Genomic DNA, 16,985 nt, shown 5'->3' with positions numbered 1-16,985 from the left:
ATTTATCGAACACCTCGAGCCGCCGATCCGGCAGATTAATACGATTTCACAGGCTGGAAATTAAAGCGAGAAGGAGAGGAGGGGGGCAGAACTCAGCTGGGTAATTTGCGCGGGGGCTCAATTTTTTATATATATATATATATATATATATATATATATATATATATATATATATATATATATATATATATATAAATTATTATCTTTTCCCCACACATATAATTTATTATTTTTTCCTCCTCTTCCAAAGGAAAAAAAAAAAAAAAATCGATTCCAAAAACCGCCTGGCGATTTATCCAGAATCATGCACCGCTAATTCCGAGTCACTTTTCCCCGGCGCTCCCTGGATGTATCATTATCGCCAGATAACACTCGAGTGGCCAATTTTACATTCAAGAGCCGCTAAAAGCGCCGGCCGCTCTCTCCTTTCATTATTCCCAGTCATGTTGTGCAAATATTGTTGTAATCCTTTGATCCTTTCCCTTGCCGTCTGTTTTACTTCATTTGCTACAGAAAAGCACTTCAGCAAATCCCCGCGCCCTGTGTGTTTTGCAGCCTGCGTGGTTTTCCTCGCCTTTGCCGTTTTCCACTTGAGCACGGCCGGGATGAAATTTTCCCCGCTTTTAATAAACGCAGCCAGAGGGGTCCCGCTTAGAAATTTAATTTTTTTTCGCTTTTTTTTCGCTTTTTTTCTTTTTTTTTTTTTTGGGGGGGGGAATGTGCCTGGAAATAATCGCCCCCCGCGCGACAAAGGCACGGAGGAGGGAGGATGGGTGACAGCTCCTCCGGCCAAGGACATCCCGGCTTCCCGCTGCTCCAGGAGCCCCTCAGGATAAAGGTTTTTATTCCCGTTTTCCCCCTTTCTCAAAAGTTCCATCCCAGCAGTTCGGGTGTTTCCCCCTCCCCGCCCCGCTGGAATTGTCGGGATGTTAAAAAAAAAAACCCTAAAGGGGGAGAAAACGCCCCAAAAAAATCCTGCGGGATGCCCGGGAAGCCTGGAAACACGGGAAAACAGCAAAGCGAATCCCGGGAATTCGGCGGGGAGCGCGGAGGGAAGGGGCTGGGGAAGGGCTGAGGAGTTGGGAGAATCTCGGGAAGCCCCCTCAGGAGCGGAGTTCAGCCGCACCCCCCGGCCCAAGAGTCCGCCGGGGGTTATTCCAGAGGGATGGAGAGGCGCTTTCCCAAACCTGATAATTCCAGAGGGTTGGAGCAGCGCTTTCCCAAACCTAAGGACACCCCCCGATAATTCCAAAGGCTTGGAGCAGCGCTTTCCCAAACCTTGGGACCCCCTCCCTGATAATTCCAGAGGGCTGGAGAGCCGCTTTCCCAAACCTAAGGACACCCCCTGAAAATTCCAAAGGGATGAAGCGGCGCTTTCCCAAATCTGAGGGCACCCTTTAATTCCAGAGGGATGGAGCGGCTCTTTCCCAAACCTTGGGACCCCCTCCCTGATAATTCCAGAGGCTTGGAGAGCCGCTTTCCCAAACCTAAGGACTCCCCTTAATTCCGAAGGGATGGAGCAGCGCTTTCCCAAACCTTAGGACCCCCCTGGATAATTCCAGAGGGATGGAGCTGCACTTTCCCAAACGTTGTGACCCCCTCCCTGATAATTCCAAAGGGATGAAGCGGCTCTTTCCCAAATCTAAGGACTCCCGTTAATTCCAGAGGGTTGGAGCTGCGCTTTTCCAGCTTTTCCAGACCTACCTTCCAGCGGGAAGCCGGTGCGGGGGTAGTTCTGCCCCGGCGCCGGGCGCATCATCCGCGGCACCGTCCCGGGCAGCGCTGCCATGGTCGGGGGGCGTCCGAGGGGGCTCCGGTGCCAAGCGGGGCTTGTGGGGGGCACAACCGGGGGAGGGGAGGGGGGGGAGCAGCCTCTTCCCACCTTCCCAGCCCTTTTTCCAGAGGCTGCAAAAAATATATACTACAAAAAAAAAAAAAAAAAAAAAATAGCGAGGGAGAAATCTGAGATCCGAGCGTCAAAAAAAAATATTAAAAAGAAAAATTCTGGTGGTAAGAGTAAGGGTAAATAAAAAAAAATTAGCGAAAAAAATATAAAATTATATTAAAAAAATAAAATAGAAAAAAATCAGAAGGCTGCAAGGCTGGGAATGAAAAGAGTGGGGGATAGAGGGAGGGAAAATCACCCACCAGAAATTCCAGGGAAAGTTTTGGGGGCTGCGTCCCGAGCGGCCGCTCCGCTGGAATGTCACCCGGGAAGAGCGGGCACAAAGTTGCCTGGGAGCTGGGCTGGGCTTAGGGCTGGTTTAGGGCTGGTTTAGGGCTGGTTTAAGGCTGGTTTAGGGCTGGTTTAAGGCTGGTTTAGAGCTGGTTTAGGGCTGGTTTAGGGGGGCAGAGCGGGGGGAGCCGCGGCCCCCCGGGTTCGCTCCGTGCGCTGCGGTTCTTCCTCCTCGCGGCGCGGTTGTGGCAGCGCTGGAGGGATGGAGGAGGAGGAGGAGGAGGAGGAGGAGGAGGAGGAGGAGGAGGAGGAGGAGGAGGAAGGGAAGGGGCTGGAAGTTGCTCCAGCGGGGAACTTGGGGCGGTGGGAAGGACGGGCGGGCTCTGATAGGCTCCGGCTCCTTCCTTTGATGGGAAGGGGATCGGCGGCGGCTCCGGCTCCAATGGGAGCGCAGCGCCGCGCTCCTGCCCGCAGGGATTTTTTTGGGATGTTTTCAGTCGTTCTCAGGCTCCTCACGGAATTCTGGGGTGCCCCAGGAGCGGCTGGAAAAGAGAGAGGGGTGAAGCAGAGCGGGAATCGCGGGGTTTTGGTTGTTTGGGGGTTTTTTGGGGGTTTTTTTTGGGTTTTTTGGGGTTTTTTTTTTTGCCCCTAAGGGGATTCCAGGAGGGGAAAGGAGGGTGGGGAATGGGCTGAGTGCGGCTCGGGGTGGGGGAATTGTGGAGTGGGTTGAAAAATAAAATAAAATAAAAAATAAAATAATAAAATAAAATAATAATAAAAAAATTATAAAACAAAAATAATAAAATAAAATACAAAATACAAAATACAAAATACAAAATACAAAATGCAAAATACAAAATACAAAATACAAAATACAAAATAATATATAAAATAAAATATAAAATAAAATAAAAAAAAAATTTACCCCCAAAAATTAATTAAATCGGAGGTAAAATAGGATTGGGGGGGGAAAAATTTAATTACAAAAATAAAAAGAAATGCGAATCAAAATGAATCGTGACGTAAAGGAATAAAGAGGAATGCAAATAACAACTAAAATGAGGTGAAGATTGAAAAACAGAAGTTTCAAAAATTATTGTGAGAAATTAAAAACCCAGACAAATTAATCGAGAAATCAACGGGATAATAAAAAAAATAAAGGCCATAAATAAGTCAATTAATAGGTGAATTAATTAATTAAACGCTCCCCAAGCCTCATCCGTGGGGTTTGGAGCCGCTTTTCCCAATTTTCCCTCCAAGAGGGGCTCGGGGGGCTCATCCCGACCCCCCCCGAGTTCTGTGGGGTTGCGATTGGGACCCTCCCAGCCTCCCTCATTAATTAACACCCGCCTTTAATTACGGGGTGGGCTCTGGGCTTTGGGGCTGAGAATTCCCGGTTTTCCCTAAAAAGCTTCGGGAGCTCAGCGGGACGTGACGCCAGCGCTGCCTTTTGTTGGAGGCTGGAAAAGGCCCCAAAACCCCCCGGGAGGAGAAGCCCCCACCCCAAAAACCCCAAAATCCCCCGGGAGGAGAAGCCCCCACCCCAAAAACCCCAAAATCCCCCGGGAGGAGAAGCCCCAACCCCAAAAACCCCAAAATCCCCCGGGAGGAGAAGCCCCCACCCCAAAAACCCCAAAATCCCCCGGGAGGAGAAGCCCCCACCCCAAAAACCCCAAAATCCCCCGGGAGGAGAAGCCCCCACCCCAAAAACCCCAAAATCCCCCGGGGGGAGAAGCCCCAACCCCAAAAACCCCAAAATCCCCCGGGAGGAGAAGCCCCAACCCCAAACCCCTCGGGAGGAGAAGCCTCAACCCCAAAATCCCCGGGAGGAGAAACCCCCACCCCAAAATCCCCCGGGAGGAGAAGTCCCCACCCCAAAAACCCTCAGGAGGAGAAGCTCCCAACCCAAAACCCCCCTGAAGGAGTCGCCCCAAAACCCCCGGGAGGAGAAGCCCCCACCCCAAAACCTCCGGGTGGAGAAGCTTCAACCCCAAAACCTCAAAATCCCTCGGGAGGAGAAGCCCCCACCCCAAAATCCCTCGGGAGGAGAAGCCCCCACCCCAAAAACCCCAAAACCCCAGGGAGGAGCCGCCCCCACCCCAAAAACCCCAAAACCCCAGGGAGGAGCCGCCCCCACCCCAAAAACCCTCTGGAGGAGAAGGAACCACCCCCAAAACTCCCCGGGGGAGAAGCTCCCCCCCCCAAACCCCAAACCCCCTCGGGAGGAGAAGCCCCCACCCCAAAACCTCTCGGGAGGAGCCGGCCCAAAACCCCAAAACCCCCCGGGAGAAGTCCCCACCCCAAAACCCGTCCCGTCCCCCCCGCCCCGCTGCTTAAAGCCCGGCCCAATTTCAGGCTCCCCCTGAGCTCGGCCTAAAGCCGCGCCTAAACCCCTCTGGTTTTGGGGTTTTTCTCCTCAAATCCACCCCAAAATCAAAAAGTGAGGAGGGGAAGGAGCGAGTTTAAAATCCGCCCTCAGGTGGGAAGTTGAGCCCGGATTCTGAGCCCGGTTTAAAATCAATCTCGTCCTTTCCCAGAAAATTCCAATTCCCGGAGTTTTTTTGGGGGGAAAATCCCGGCAGCGCATTCCTGCCGCTGTAATTTGATTATTTCCCGGGATTTGGGGGAAAGAACAACGGGAATAAAGTTGGAAATTGAATATTTCTGCTCTGTCGGTGCTGGGGGAAGGGGAAAATCCGGGAGCTGAACCCGCAGGAAAATCCCGCGTTTGTTTTCCCTCCTTCCCCCTGTTCGGATCTCCTGGAATTGGGGGAGATTCGGCACTTTCAGGGGAAAAAAAATTAAAAAAATAGGAAAAAATTGAGGTTTTCCTGCAGTTCTGGGCGGTGAAACCGCAAAGAGCTCCATTCCTATTATTATTATTATTATTATTATTATTACTATTATTATTATTATTATTACTATTACTATCATTACTATTATTACTATTATTACTATTATTACTATTATTACTATTATTATCATTATCACTATCATTATCATTATCATTATCATTATCATTATCATTATCATTATTTTTACCATTATTATTATTACCATTATCATTATTATTATCATTATCATTATAATTATTATCATTATCTTTATCATTATCATTATCATATTTACTATAACATTTATTGTAACATTTATTATAACATTTATTATAATATTTATTATAATATTAATATAGTTATTCTATTTATTATTCTATTTATTATAGTCGTGATGATGACGATTATTATTATAAATAATAAATATGCATATAAATATAAATATAATGATAATGATAATGATAATGATTATAATCATAATAGTAATAACAATAATAGTAATGATAGTAATGATAGTAATGATAGTAATAGTAATAGTAATAGTAATAGTAATAGTAATAGTAATAGTAATAGTAATAATAATAATAATAATAATAATAATAATAATAATAATAATAATAATTATGGATCAGGGACTGTCCTGGGGGAGGGAACTTCTCTATCCCCACCCATCACCCCAAAATTCCCATTCCAGAAGGGATCCGAACCCTTTTTTGGGGTTAAATTGGGAATTTTTCCCATTTTTTCCCCAATTTTCCCATCTTTTCCCGGCTCTGCCTGGCGGACAAAACCCGATCCCGCTTCCCTGGGAGCGCGGAATTCCCGCCCCGCTTCCCGAAGATTTCCCGGCGGGAATTCCGCTCCTCAATTTCCCGGAGTATCTCCATGGTTTCCTAAGGAATGTTCCCGCTCGATAAATGCCGCGATTTCCCTCGGGAATGAGCGCTGGGATTATTTGGGATTTTTTTTTAGGAGCATCCCAAAAAAAAGCTGATTTTTAGGATAAAAAAAAATCCCATTTTCTCCATGGAAACCCGTCTGGAAAATCGCCGCAATCAGCGATTTTTATTAATTAGGATTCTCCTCAAAAAGTCCTTTTTTTAAAAAAAAGAAAAAAAAATTAATTTATTTGGGATTCTCCTCCAAAAGTCCTTTTTTAATTTTAATTATTTTTTTTAAAATCTCTTTTTTTTAGGGATTTCTGGAGCGGGGCACATCCAGGAAGGAGAAATTTCCTTGGAAAAATCACTCAGAGGCTGCTCAGGAGGAAAACCTGAAGGATTTAATCCCGATTTTCACCACAAGAATGGGAAAAAAAAAACCCAAAAAAAAACCCAAAAGCGCCTGGGGATGAATTTATTTAATGAAAAATGGGATCCTCCTGCAATTCCAAGAAGATTATGGATGTGGGAAGGTTTTCCGTGGGAGATCCCGAGGTAATGAGCGTTATTTTTCCAAGAGATTATCCCAGGAATCTCTCTTTAAAGGGAGAGAAATCCCCCTTGGAAAAGGGGATTTTAAAGGAAAATATTTCTGCGGGGCTTCCGCATTTTTCCAAAGTCTCCATCGGGGGGAAAACCGGGAAAAACGCGGAGCTGGGAGGCTTCGTTTTCCCAGGAAAGCCAGAAAGGGGGGAAGGAACCTCGGGAGCGGCGGGAAAATCGGTGAAAAGGGGCTGGGAAAAGGGAATTAATTAATGAGTTAATTAAATGGATTCTCCTTTGCCAGGATCTGGGAATCCAGCGTGGCACCAGGAGTGTCCCCAGGAGATCCCGGAGATCCAGGAGATCCCGGGTGTCCCAGGAGTGTCCCCAGGTGTTCCCAGGAGTATCCCAGGTGTTCCCAAGTGTTCCCAGGAGAATCCAGGAGTGTCCCAGAAGATCCAGAAGTTCCTGGATGTCCCCAGGAGTGACCCCAGGTGTCCCCAAGTGTCCCCGGGATTGTCTCCAGCAGATCCAGGAGATCCAGGAGTGTCCCAGGAGTGTTCCCAGAAGATCCTGGGTGTCGCCAGGAGATCCCAGATGTCCCCAGGAGTGTCCCAGGTGTTTCCGAGTGTCCCAGGAGTGACCCCAGGAGTATCCCAGGTGTCCCCAGAAGATCCCGGGTGTCCCCAGGAGATCCCAGATGTCCCCAGGAGTGTCCCAGGTGATCCCGGGTGTCTCCAGGAGTGTCCCCAGGTGATCCCGGGAGTCCCCAGGTGATCCTGAGTGTCCTCAGGAGTGTCCCCAGAAGATTCCGGGTGTCCCCAGGAGATCCCAGATGTCCCCAGGAGTGTCTCCAGGAGTGTCCCTAGGTGATCCCGGGTGTCCCCAGGTGATCCCGGGTGTCCCCAGGAGTGTCCCCAGGTGATCCTGGGTGTCCCCGGGAATGTCCCCGGGAATGTCCCCAGGAGTGACCCCAGGAGTGTCCCAAAGTGTTCCTAGGAGTGTCCCAAGTGTCCCCAGATGATGCCGGGTGTCCCCAGTAGTGTCCCCAGCAGATCCCAGAGGTCCCCGGGAATGTCCCCAGGAGTGTCCTCAGGTGATCCCGAATGTCCCCAGGTGATCCCGGGTGTCCCCAGGAGTGTCCCCAGGTGATCCCGGGTGTCCCCAGGAGTGTCCCCAGGTGATCCCAGGTGTCCCCAGGTGATCCCAGGTGTCCCCAGGAGATCCCAGATGTCCCCAGGAGTGTCCCCAGGTGATCCCGAATGTCCCCAGGTGATGCCGGGTGTCCCCAGGAGTGTCCCCAGGTGATCCCAGATGTCCCCAGGAGTGTCCCCAGCCGATCCCGGGTTTGTTTTTCCCAGATCCCAGGCTGGAATTCCCGGACGGGGCTCAAAGGGCGGAGCGGCCCCGCCTGGGCCGGCTCCAGCTCGGCCTGGAGCCATTCCCTGATCCAAGCCCGACATCTCTGGGATGAGCCGGGAATTTTCATGGGATAAAATCCAACCGCGAGGCTGCAGCCTCGTTCCCGCTCCTGTCCCCGATATTCCCCAATCCCACAGAATTCCCGTCCCTCTGGCTCGTTTTTCCAGGACCAGATTCCCAGAGAGGGATCAAATTCCCTTTTCCCGAGGCTCGGCCCCACTCCGGCTTTTCCCGGAGCTGGCGGGGTTTTCCCGGTTTTCCCTGGGATCCCACCGGGATCTGCCTCTGGAATAACGCCGGGAATCAGGAGCCACGCAGGGAGAGGGAAAATTCCTGGAGGCTCAAAATTTGGATTGGGATTTCCAGGGAGTTTTCTCCTGGAGATTTCCAGCCCCCTGGAATGGGATGGGATCCATAAAAATCCGCAATTCCCAAACCATTCCAGCTGGGAATCCCATAAATCCACGTGGGATTCCCACCCCAAACATCTCCATGGGTTTTGGGATCTGTCCTGCTTTTTTTGAGAATTTCCATGGGATGGGGTCCTGTTCCGCTTTTTGGGAGAATCTCCGAGGGTTTTTGGGAAGCGTTTCCATGGGATTGGCTTTTCCCGGGATGTGCTGGATCTCTGTTTGTCGGGATGAAGGACACAGCTCGGACACAGCTCGGACACAGCTCGGACACAGCCAGGACACAGCCAGGACACAGCCAGGACACAGCTCGGACACAGCCAGGACACAGCCAGGACACAGCTCGGACACAGCCAGGACACAGCTCGGACACAGCCAGGACACAGCCAGGACACAGCTCGGACACAGCCAGGACACAGCCAGGACACAGCTCGGACACAGCCAGGACACAGCCAGGACACAGCTCGGACACAGCCAGGACACAGCTCGGACACAGCCAGGACACAGCTCGGACACAGCCAGGACACAGCCAGGACACAGCTCGGACACAGCTCAGGGACATTTTCCTCCCTCGCTGTGAGCAGAATTCCCTTGGGATCACTTGAATTCCCTTGGGATCACTCGAATTCCCTTGGGATCACTCGAATTCCCTTGGGATGTCCCCGGGATCTCTGAGTCCCTTCCATGGAGCGGTTCCTCGCCTCCTCATCCCTGTGCTGTTTTTGGGATATACAACGCTGCAGCTCCCGCTGCTCCATCGGCAGATCCCTGCTGCCACCACGTGGATTCGGCCGGGATGGTTCGGGAAAAGATTCCCGGCTTTTTCCTGTTATCCATCCATCCATCCATTAATCCATTAATCCATCCATCCATCCATCCATCCATCCATCCATCCATCATCCATCCATCATCCATCCATTAATCTATCCATCATCCATCCATCATCCATCCATCATCCATCATCCATCCATCCATCATCCATCCATCATCCATCCATCCATCCATCCATCCATCCATCCATCCATCCATCATCCATCCATCCATCATCCATCCATCCATCCATCATCCATCCATCCATCATCCATCCATCATCCATCCATCCATCCATCCATCATCCATCCATCATCCATCCATCATCCATCCATCATCCATCCATCCATCATCCATCCATCCATCCATCCATCATCCATCCATCATCCATCCATCCATCATCCATCCATCATCCATCCATCCATCCATCCATCCATCATCCATCATCCATCCATCATCCATCCATCCATCCATCCATCATCCACCCATCCATCCATCCATCCATCATCCATCCATCATCCATCCATACCACCCAACCCTCATCCATCATCCATCCATCATCCATCCATCCATCCATCCATCCATCATCCATCCATCCATCATCCATCATCCATCCATCCATCCATCATCCATCCATCATCCATCATCCATCATCCATCATCCATCCATCCATCATCCATCCCATCCATCCATCATCCATCCATCCATCCATCCATCCATCCATCATCCATCCATCATCCATCCATCATCCATCCATCCATCCATCCATCATCCATCCATCCATCCATCATCCATCCATCATCCATCATCCATCCATCCATCCATCATCCATCCATCCATCCATCCATCCATCCATCCATCATCCATCCATCCATCCATCATCCATCATCCATCCATTCATCATCCATCCATCCATCCATCATCCATCCATCATCCATCATCCATCCATCCATCCATCCATCCATCCATCATCCATCCCAAGGATAATGGATGGGGATGCATGGATGGAGGGATGGATGAAAAATATGAATAAATAGAAATAAATAAAAATATAAATACAAAATATAAATATATTTAGATATTATAATATATAATATATAATATATAATATATAATATATAATATATAATATATAATATATAATATATTATATAGTATATAGTATATAGTATATAGTATATAGTATATAGTATATAGTATATATTTTGTTATTTACCATTATTTTTAGTAAATAATGCCATTAATATGATAATATTATAAATAATATATAATAAAATGTAATACATAAATATATTATAATATATTATATATTATATATTATATATTATATACTATATCCTAGATATACTATATATTATATATTATATATTATATACTAGATATACTATATATTATATAGTATATAATATATCTATTATATCATATATAATAGATATAATTTTATATAGACATATAAAATATATACACAAATATTTATATTTATAAATTTCTATTTTTAAATATAATATATAATATTAATATGAACGAGATAATGATTAATTACTAATTGGTTAGTTAGTATTAATAATTGAATTAGAATTAAAAATAATATTAATTTTTTTCCTATTATAATTTACAGTTATTCCCATTCCCGTCCCTTTGCCTGAAGCCTCTGGATTTCAGGATTATCATAAATCTTGGAAAAACCCTGGATGTCATCTGGGAATAAAATTCCCGGGAAGATCCCGGCTGGAAATAAAGCAGGAAAAAACCAAAAATCCCGCTGGAAAAGCCAAAGGAATGGCGATACTGAAAGTTGGGAATAAAGCTGGGAAATGGGGAATAAATCCCGTTTTTCCAAGCTTTCAACCGGGAGCCGTTAGATGGCAGCAACGCCCGGGAAAAAAAACCTGGGAAAAGGGAATTTGAGGATTTTGAGGCTCCCTTGGGCTCAGCTTCCATTGAAAATTCCTGAATTTGAAAATTCCTGCGGATTCCGGCGCTCCTGGATTTTCCCTCCTCTCCTCTTGCCCGGATTTTCCCCCTTTTCGGCAAAATTTTCCAGTGAAATCCCAAAATTCAGGATCGAGACAATCCCGAATTCTGTTTTAGGGTCCTGATTATCTTCAGGAAATTCCTGGGATGCTTTATCCCCTTCCCCAAATGGTTTGGAGCTCCAGGGATTGGGATGGAACTCTAGGAATGGGATGGAGCACCAGGAATGGGATGGAACTCTAGGAATGGGGTGGAGCACCAGGAATGGGTTGAGGGGGATCCAGCAGTTCCTGGGAACCCCTGACCTTTCCCAGAGCTTTTCCAGAGCCCCAGCTCCCTCTGGAATTCCCATGGAGCCAGCTCAGCTTTGCTTCCGCTTCCCGGGAGCAAATCCAGGGAAAGCAGAGCGGAAGGGAAGGCGCTGAGGAAGCAGGATGGGGAAAAAGCTGGGAAGCAGAAATGACGGGAGCGTATCCGGGAGAGCCTGGGATGCACCGGGAATTCTGCTGGAGCTGCAGAAATTCTCCTGGAAGGAACTTTTCCCTCTCCCTGGATCCAGGGATGGGAATGGGGAGAGCCCCCAGAATTCCAGGGATTCCCAGAATTTGTGAGCCCGGCAATTCCAGGGATTCCCGGATTTTCAGGAGGCGCAGCTGCTGTCCCTGTTGGATCCTGGAGCTCTCCCTGTTCCCATCCATGGATCCATGGATTCCAGGGAAAATCCCATTCCCGCAGGATCCAGGGTGACCTCTGGCTGTTTATCCTTGGATACGCCCGGAAGGATCCATGGGGGAGTTGTGGAGTTTTTTGGGATGCGCCATGAACATTCCCAACCCTTTTCCCTGGAAACTGAGGCAGCTTTGCCGACTTTTCCATGAATGTCCAGGACATCCCAGTAAAAGGACAAAACCTTTGGGATTTGGGATTGGGGAATGAACCAAATCTTTGGGATGGGGGAGCAGGGAAAAAATCAAAGCTCCTGGATTTGGGATCAGGGAAAGATACAAACCTTTGGGATTTGGGAAGAGAGAATGATCCAAAACATCGGGATTTGAGAGCAGAGAAAGATCCAAACCTTTGGGATTTGGGAAGAGAGAATGATCCAAACCTTTGGGATTTGGGAAGAGAGAATGATCCAAACCTTCGAGATTTGGGAGGGAATGATCCAAACCCTCGGGATTTGGGAGGGAATGATCCAAACCTTTGGGATTTGGGGGCACGGAATGAAACCTCCGGGTCTGAACGCGGCTTTGGATTTGTCCTTTTCCTTTTATTTTCCTTTCCCTCATCCCAAAGCCATTCCCGCGTGTCCTTCCCAGGCAGAACGAGAACGGGATGTCCCCGGGCGTTTTTAATCTCCCAAATGCTTCCCAAAATTAATCATGGAGAGTGCAGGAGCGGGGGAGGGAGCGCCCCGTCCTTGGCGTTCATCCCTCGGGAATGCGGGATCGGCGGGATCGGGAGGCAGGAAGGGGTTAAAGAGAAGGTGAAACACGAACCGGGAGAAAGGCGGGATCTGGGAAAGCTTTCCCGGGATGGAAAACAATCCAATGTCCTCTGGAAGGGCTCCAGGGCCTCGTTCCCAGCCAGCCGGGAATTCTCCCCTCCAGCGGTCACAGGGAAAGGGCAAAAATCCGGGATTTGGGATGGGGATAAAAGAGGTTTGCACATTCCAAGGGGCTGGAATGCTCCAACAGCTGGAATTTGCCGTGGGAAAAGCAGGAATGTGTGGGAACACGAGAGGAAGCTCCGGAGCGAGGGGTTCAATGACGACGGGCAAAAAATGAGGAGATTTTGGGATTCGTGGAATTTTTCAGCTGAAACATCCGCCAAAACCGAAAAGAGACTTGGGAATTCCAGCCCGGCAGCAGCGGGATGATCCCTCTGGAAAGGAGGATCCGGGATTTGCTGGCTGAGCAAACACGGCCCTGTTTAAACTGCCCTGAGCAAACGGGTGCGCCCAGCTCCTCCCGGCTCTTCCCGCAGCCTCCGGGCTCCGATCCCGGCAGCGCCCAAGGGTTTGATCCCTTCCTGCATCCCGGGAATGGGAACAAATGAAATCCAAGGGTTTGATCCCTTCCTGCATCCCGGGAATGGGAACAAATGAAATCCAAGGGTTTGATCCCTTCCTCCATACCGGGAATGGGAACAAATGAAATCCAAGGGTTTGATCCCTTCCTGCATCCCGGGAATGGGAACAAATGAAATCCAAGGGTTTGATCCCTTCCTCCATACCGGACAGTGGGAACAGACCAGACCCAAGGGTTTAATCCCTCCCTCCATCCGGGAATGGGACCACTCCATGTCCATGGAAGTCTGGGCTGCCCAGCTCCAGCTGGGGGCTCCTCCTCCAGCCTCCCCCTCTCCTGGGGTCCCCTCAGTGCTGCGGAGGCTCCGCGCCCGCCTCGGGCAGCACCAGCACCGCGGGCAGGAGGTTCCCGTGCGGCTCCGGGAACGGCCGCAGCTCCTTGGCCCCGAAGCGCGGCGAGACGGGATCGGCGAGGAAGCGGAGATGGAAACCCCGGCCCAGGCAGTGGATGAGGCCGCCCAGGGCGGCGCAGCTCAGCCCGGCCGGCTCGGCCAGGGGGCGGCTGGCACAGCAGCGGTACCACAGCCCCGCGCTGGCGCTGCATCGCGACACGGCCACATCGGCGACATCGCCGCGCCGCAGCTGGAAGCGGTACAGGAAGCCGTGGGCGCTCACCAGCTCCGCGGTCCCGTCCTTGTCGCCGAAGGCCGGGCCGGTGGCCCAGCTGTCCCCGCGGGGGTCGTAGCGCAGCAGCAGCGAGCGCAGGGTGCCCCCGGTGACATAAATGTCGCCGTCGCACGCGGCGGCCGCGTGGGCCACGGCGAAAGTGTCCCCGGGCAGGGCGGCGACGAAGGCCCAGCGGTCCCTGCGGGGGTCGTAGCGCTCCACCGTGGCCAAACACTCGCCCCCGATGGCGTAGAGGTGGCCGTCCAGAGCCACCAGCCGGCAGCGCGGCCGCGCCTGGCGCAGGGGACAGATGTCGCTCCAGCTGTCGCTCAGGGGGTCGTAGCAGAGCACGCGGCGGGAGGGGCTCCGAGCCCGGCCCGAGCCCTCCCAGGCGGGCAGCACGAACAGGTAATTGAACATGGGGCACACGGCGCAGCCCCGCCCGGCCACCTCTGCCGGCAGCTGGCACAGCTGCCACCAGCGGTCCCCGTCCTCGTCGTAGTAGCAGAGGCGGCCGCGGGCGTGTCCGGGCTGGCCCGGGGGGACATCGGCCACCACCAGGCGCGGCCGCCCGCGGCTCCGCAGCGCCGGGAGCAGCTCCCGCTCGCCGGCCTTGAGGCGGCCGTAGATGTCCGGGGAGCGCAGCACTTGCAGGAGGTGCTGGCTCATCACCTGCAGCGCCGAGTCCTGCAGGGCCCGCAGCTGCCGCGCCTTGGCCGAGCGCAGAACCTCGGAGCAGTTCCCCAGGTGAACCCGGCCGGGCTGCGGCTCTCGGGACGGCTCAGGAGCCCCGAAGGGCAGCGAGAGCTCGGAGGCGATGCCGGGGGTGCCGGGAGAAGGTTGCTGGGGAGGGCTCTCCGTGCCCTCCTGCGGAGCCGCGGGGGTGTTGGGATCAGGAATTTCCAAGGCTGGGTTCTCCGCGTGGGTTCCGGAGCTCTGCGGCTCTGCCCGGCCCCGGGAGGTCCCGGCAGGGACGAAGGGCAGTGAGGTTCTCCTGGACACCGACTCGGAGATGGACTGCACGAAGTAGTCGTAGACTTTGCCCCGCAGGCCAGGCCTGTCCCCGTCCTTGTCCCGGCGCTCCGGGATGAAGTTCTCCTCCACCTGGATCTTGGCCACCGAGGAGAAGCGGTAGGAGGTGTCCGAGCCCGCCTCGCTCGCCGTCAGCAGCAGCCCCAGGTTGGAGGTGACGCTGAGGGTCCGGACGGTCCCCGTGCTGCCCTTGCTGCTCCTCCCGGCTCCAGCCGGAGCCTGCTCCGTGCTCTGGGCACATCCATCCCCCTCTGTCCGGGCATCGCCAGGCCCCGGGGAGCGCCCAGAGCTCGGGGCAGCTCCGTCCCCCTCCTCGGGGCCGTCAGAGCCCAGCTCGCTTCCCGGCGAAATTCCCGGCTCCCTTCCCGGCGAAATTCCCAGCTCACCTCCCACCTCGATTCCTGCCTTGCCTCCCAGCTCACTTCCCAGCAAAATTCCCGGCTCGCTTTCTGGTTCTCTTCCCTGCTCACTTCTCAGCTCCGTTCCTGACTTAAATCCCAATTTATTTCCCAGCTCCATTCCCGGCTCTTTTTCCTGCTCACTTCCCGACTCATTTCCTGGCTTCGTGGCCAGTTTGCTTCCTGGCTTTCTTCCTGGATTGTTTCTCGGCTTGATTCCCAGCTTGATTCCCAGCTCTCTTCCCGGCCCTTTTCCCGACTCGCTTCCCGGTCCTTTTCCCAGCCCCCTTCCCATCCCGCTCCCGGGATCACCCCCCAGCTCAACCCCTGCTTCTCTTTCTGATTTAGCTCCCAAATCCCATCCCAATTCCCTTCCCAACTCCCTTCCCATCCCGGCCGAACCTCGCGGGGCTTTCCTGGGAATCAAGCCCAGCTCCCAACCCTCCTCCTCTCCTTCCTCCTCCTCCTCCTCCTCCTCCTCCTCACTCCTTGGAAAACTCCGCTCCCCACAGCGAGCCGCGTGCCGCACCCCGAGGCCATCCCCATCCTTCCTCCTCCTCCTCCTCCTCCTCACGCCCCCATCCCCATCTCCATCCCTCTTTTCCAGCTGCTCTCCCGGCGGGATTTTTCCCGGGGGAGAAGAGCGGTTCCTGTAAAACCTGAAGGCCAGGGACAGGAGCAGCAGCGCGGCCGCCGACAGGAGCAGCTTCCCGGGGAGCTGCATGTCCGAGTGCCAGCCCGGGGGCACCCGCTGGGACATTTTTCCATGCGGGAATGCCGAGGAGCCGATTAATGATTTGCCGGGAGAGCTCGGAGGGTCCGGGACAAGGTGACTTTGAGAGCTGGCAGGAGGAGCCGCCAATGTTTGGGATGGGCCGGGCTCCAGGGAAAGGTGCAGCCTCTGTTGGCCTGGGAAACTCAGAGAGAGGCTCGGGAGAGAGCGGAAAAGCAGGAAAAACATCCCCGAGCAGCCGCTTCTCTTTTGAGGGGTTTAAAAAGCTTAGCGAGAGGGGAAAAAAAAAGGAAAAAATAAAAAAAAAAAAATTGTTTTTCCCAGCAAAAGCTCCCGATCCCTCGGTGCTCCCGGAAAAGGGAGGGAGCAGCAGCCGGGAGCGCCCAGCAGCTGCTCCGCGGCGCGGCCGGGGTGACGAATTCGGCGGCTTGATGGGGTGATTAATTCACTCAGTGATTAATTAATTCAGCGGGCCTCGTTCGCCGCTCGCTGCCTAACGAGGGCTGACGGGAAAGAGCCCCGGAGCTTGTGGGGTCCCTCGGAGGCCGCCCTGGAATGAGGAGCTGGTGGAAAAGGAGCCGGGGGAGTCGGGAAAAGGGGGGGGGGGGGGAAAATCCTGTGTGGGGAGGAAATCCAGGCTGGAGTTCGGCTGTGGGCGCGAGGAGAGGGGTGAAGGAAGGAATGAAAAGGAGGGAGAAGTTCGGGGTGGGAGTTGTCATTCCTAAGGGATGCGGCGGAGATCAGGAGTCACCGCGGGGAAACTGAGGCGCGGTGGGGCCGCGTCCTCCCCCCTGGAAAGGCGCTGGCCTGAATTCCAAAGATTTCAGGGAATTCTTGTCCCCGAGACGACAAAAGCTGAGCCGTGGCTGGGGGGGAAAGGCGGGAGCCTGGGGAATGGCTCCGCTTCCGAGGGAATTCCAAGGGATCCCAATCCAGGTCCTTCTCCCCATTGGGAACATCCCAGAAAAATTCCTGGAAGCTCAGGAATCCATTCCTGATGTCCTCAGCTTCCCAAACCTCATCCCAAAGGAGTTGCCCATCCCCAGCAGCCGTGCCCCGGGGTTTTAGGGTGGGGAG

The 16,985-nt window shown here is 52.3% G+C and overlaps 2 protein-coding genes across 6 annotated transcripts in view; both read right to left on the bottom strand.

Moving 5' to 3' along the window:
• PAX7 (paired box 7) overlaps positions 1-1,789 on the bottom strand; it is a 90,726-nt gene extending 88,937 nt beyond the window's left edge. For all 5 annotated transcript variants that reach the window (XM_005528249.2, XM_005528248.2, XM_005528251.2 and 2 more), the window contains exon 1: positions 1,705-1,789. In XM_005528249.2, coding sequence (XP_005528306.1) covers positions 1,705-1,789 — 85 coding nt within the window. The remainder of the gene's footprint in view (positions 1-1,704) is intronic.
• Positions 1,790-12,400: 10,611 nt separating this feature from the next.
• KLHDC7A (kelch domain containing 7A) lies at positions 12,401-15,998 on the bottom strand. Its single transcript, XM_088066576.1, has one exon. The coding sequence runs from the start codon at positions 15,933-15,935 to the stop codon at positions 13,428-13,430; it is 2,508 nt and encodes an 835-aa protein (XP_087922702.1). The 5' UTR covers positions 15,936-15,998; the 3' UTR covers positions 12,401-13,427.
• Between the last annotated feature and the right edge of the window lie 987 nt (positions 15,999-16,985).

Source organism: Pseudopodoces humilis, chromosome 24 (genome assembly GCF_049639895.1).
Source record: "Pseudopodoces humilis isolate 2021_Gansu_Grassland_sample_001 chromosome 24, ASM4963989v1, whole genome shotgun sequence".
Taxonomy (NCBI): Eukaryota; Metazoa; Chordata; class Aves; order Passeriformes; family Paridae; genus Pseudopodoces; species Pseudopodoces humilis.
The sequence above is the reverse complement of the archived record's forward strand: the minus strand, read 5'-3'. Positions and strand labels throughout refer to the sequence as shown.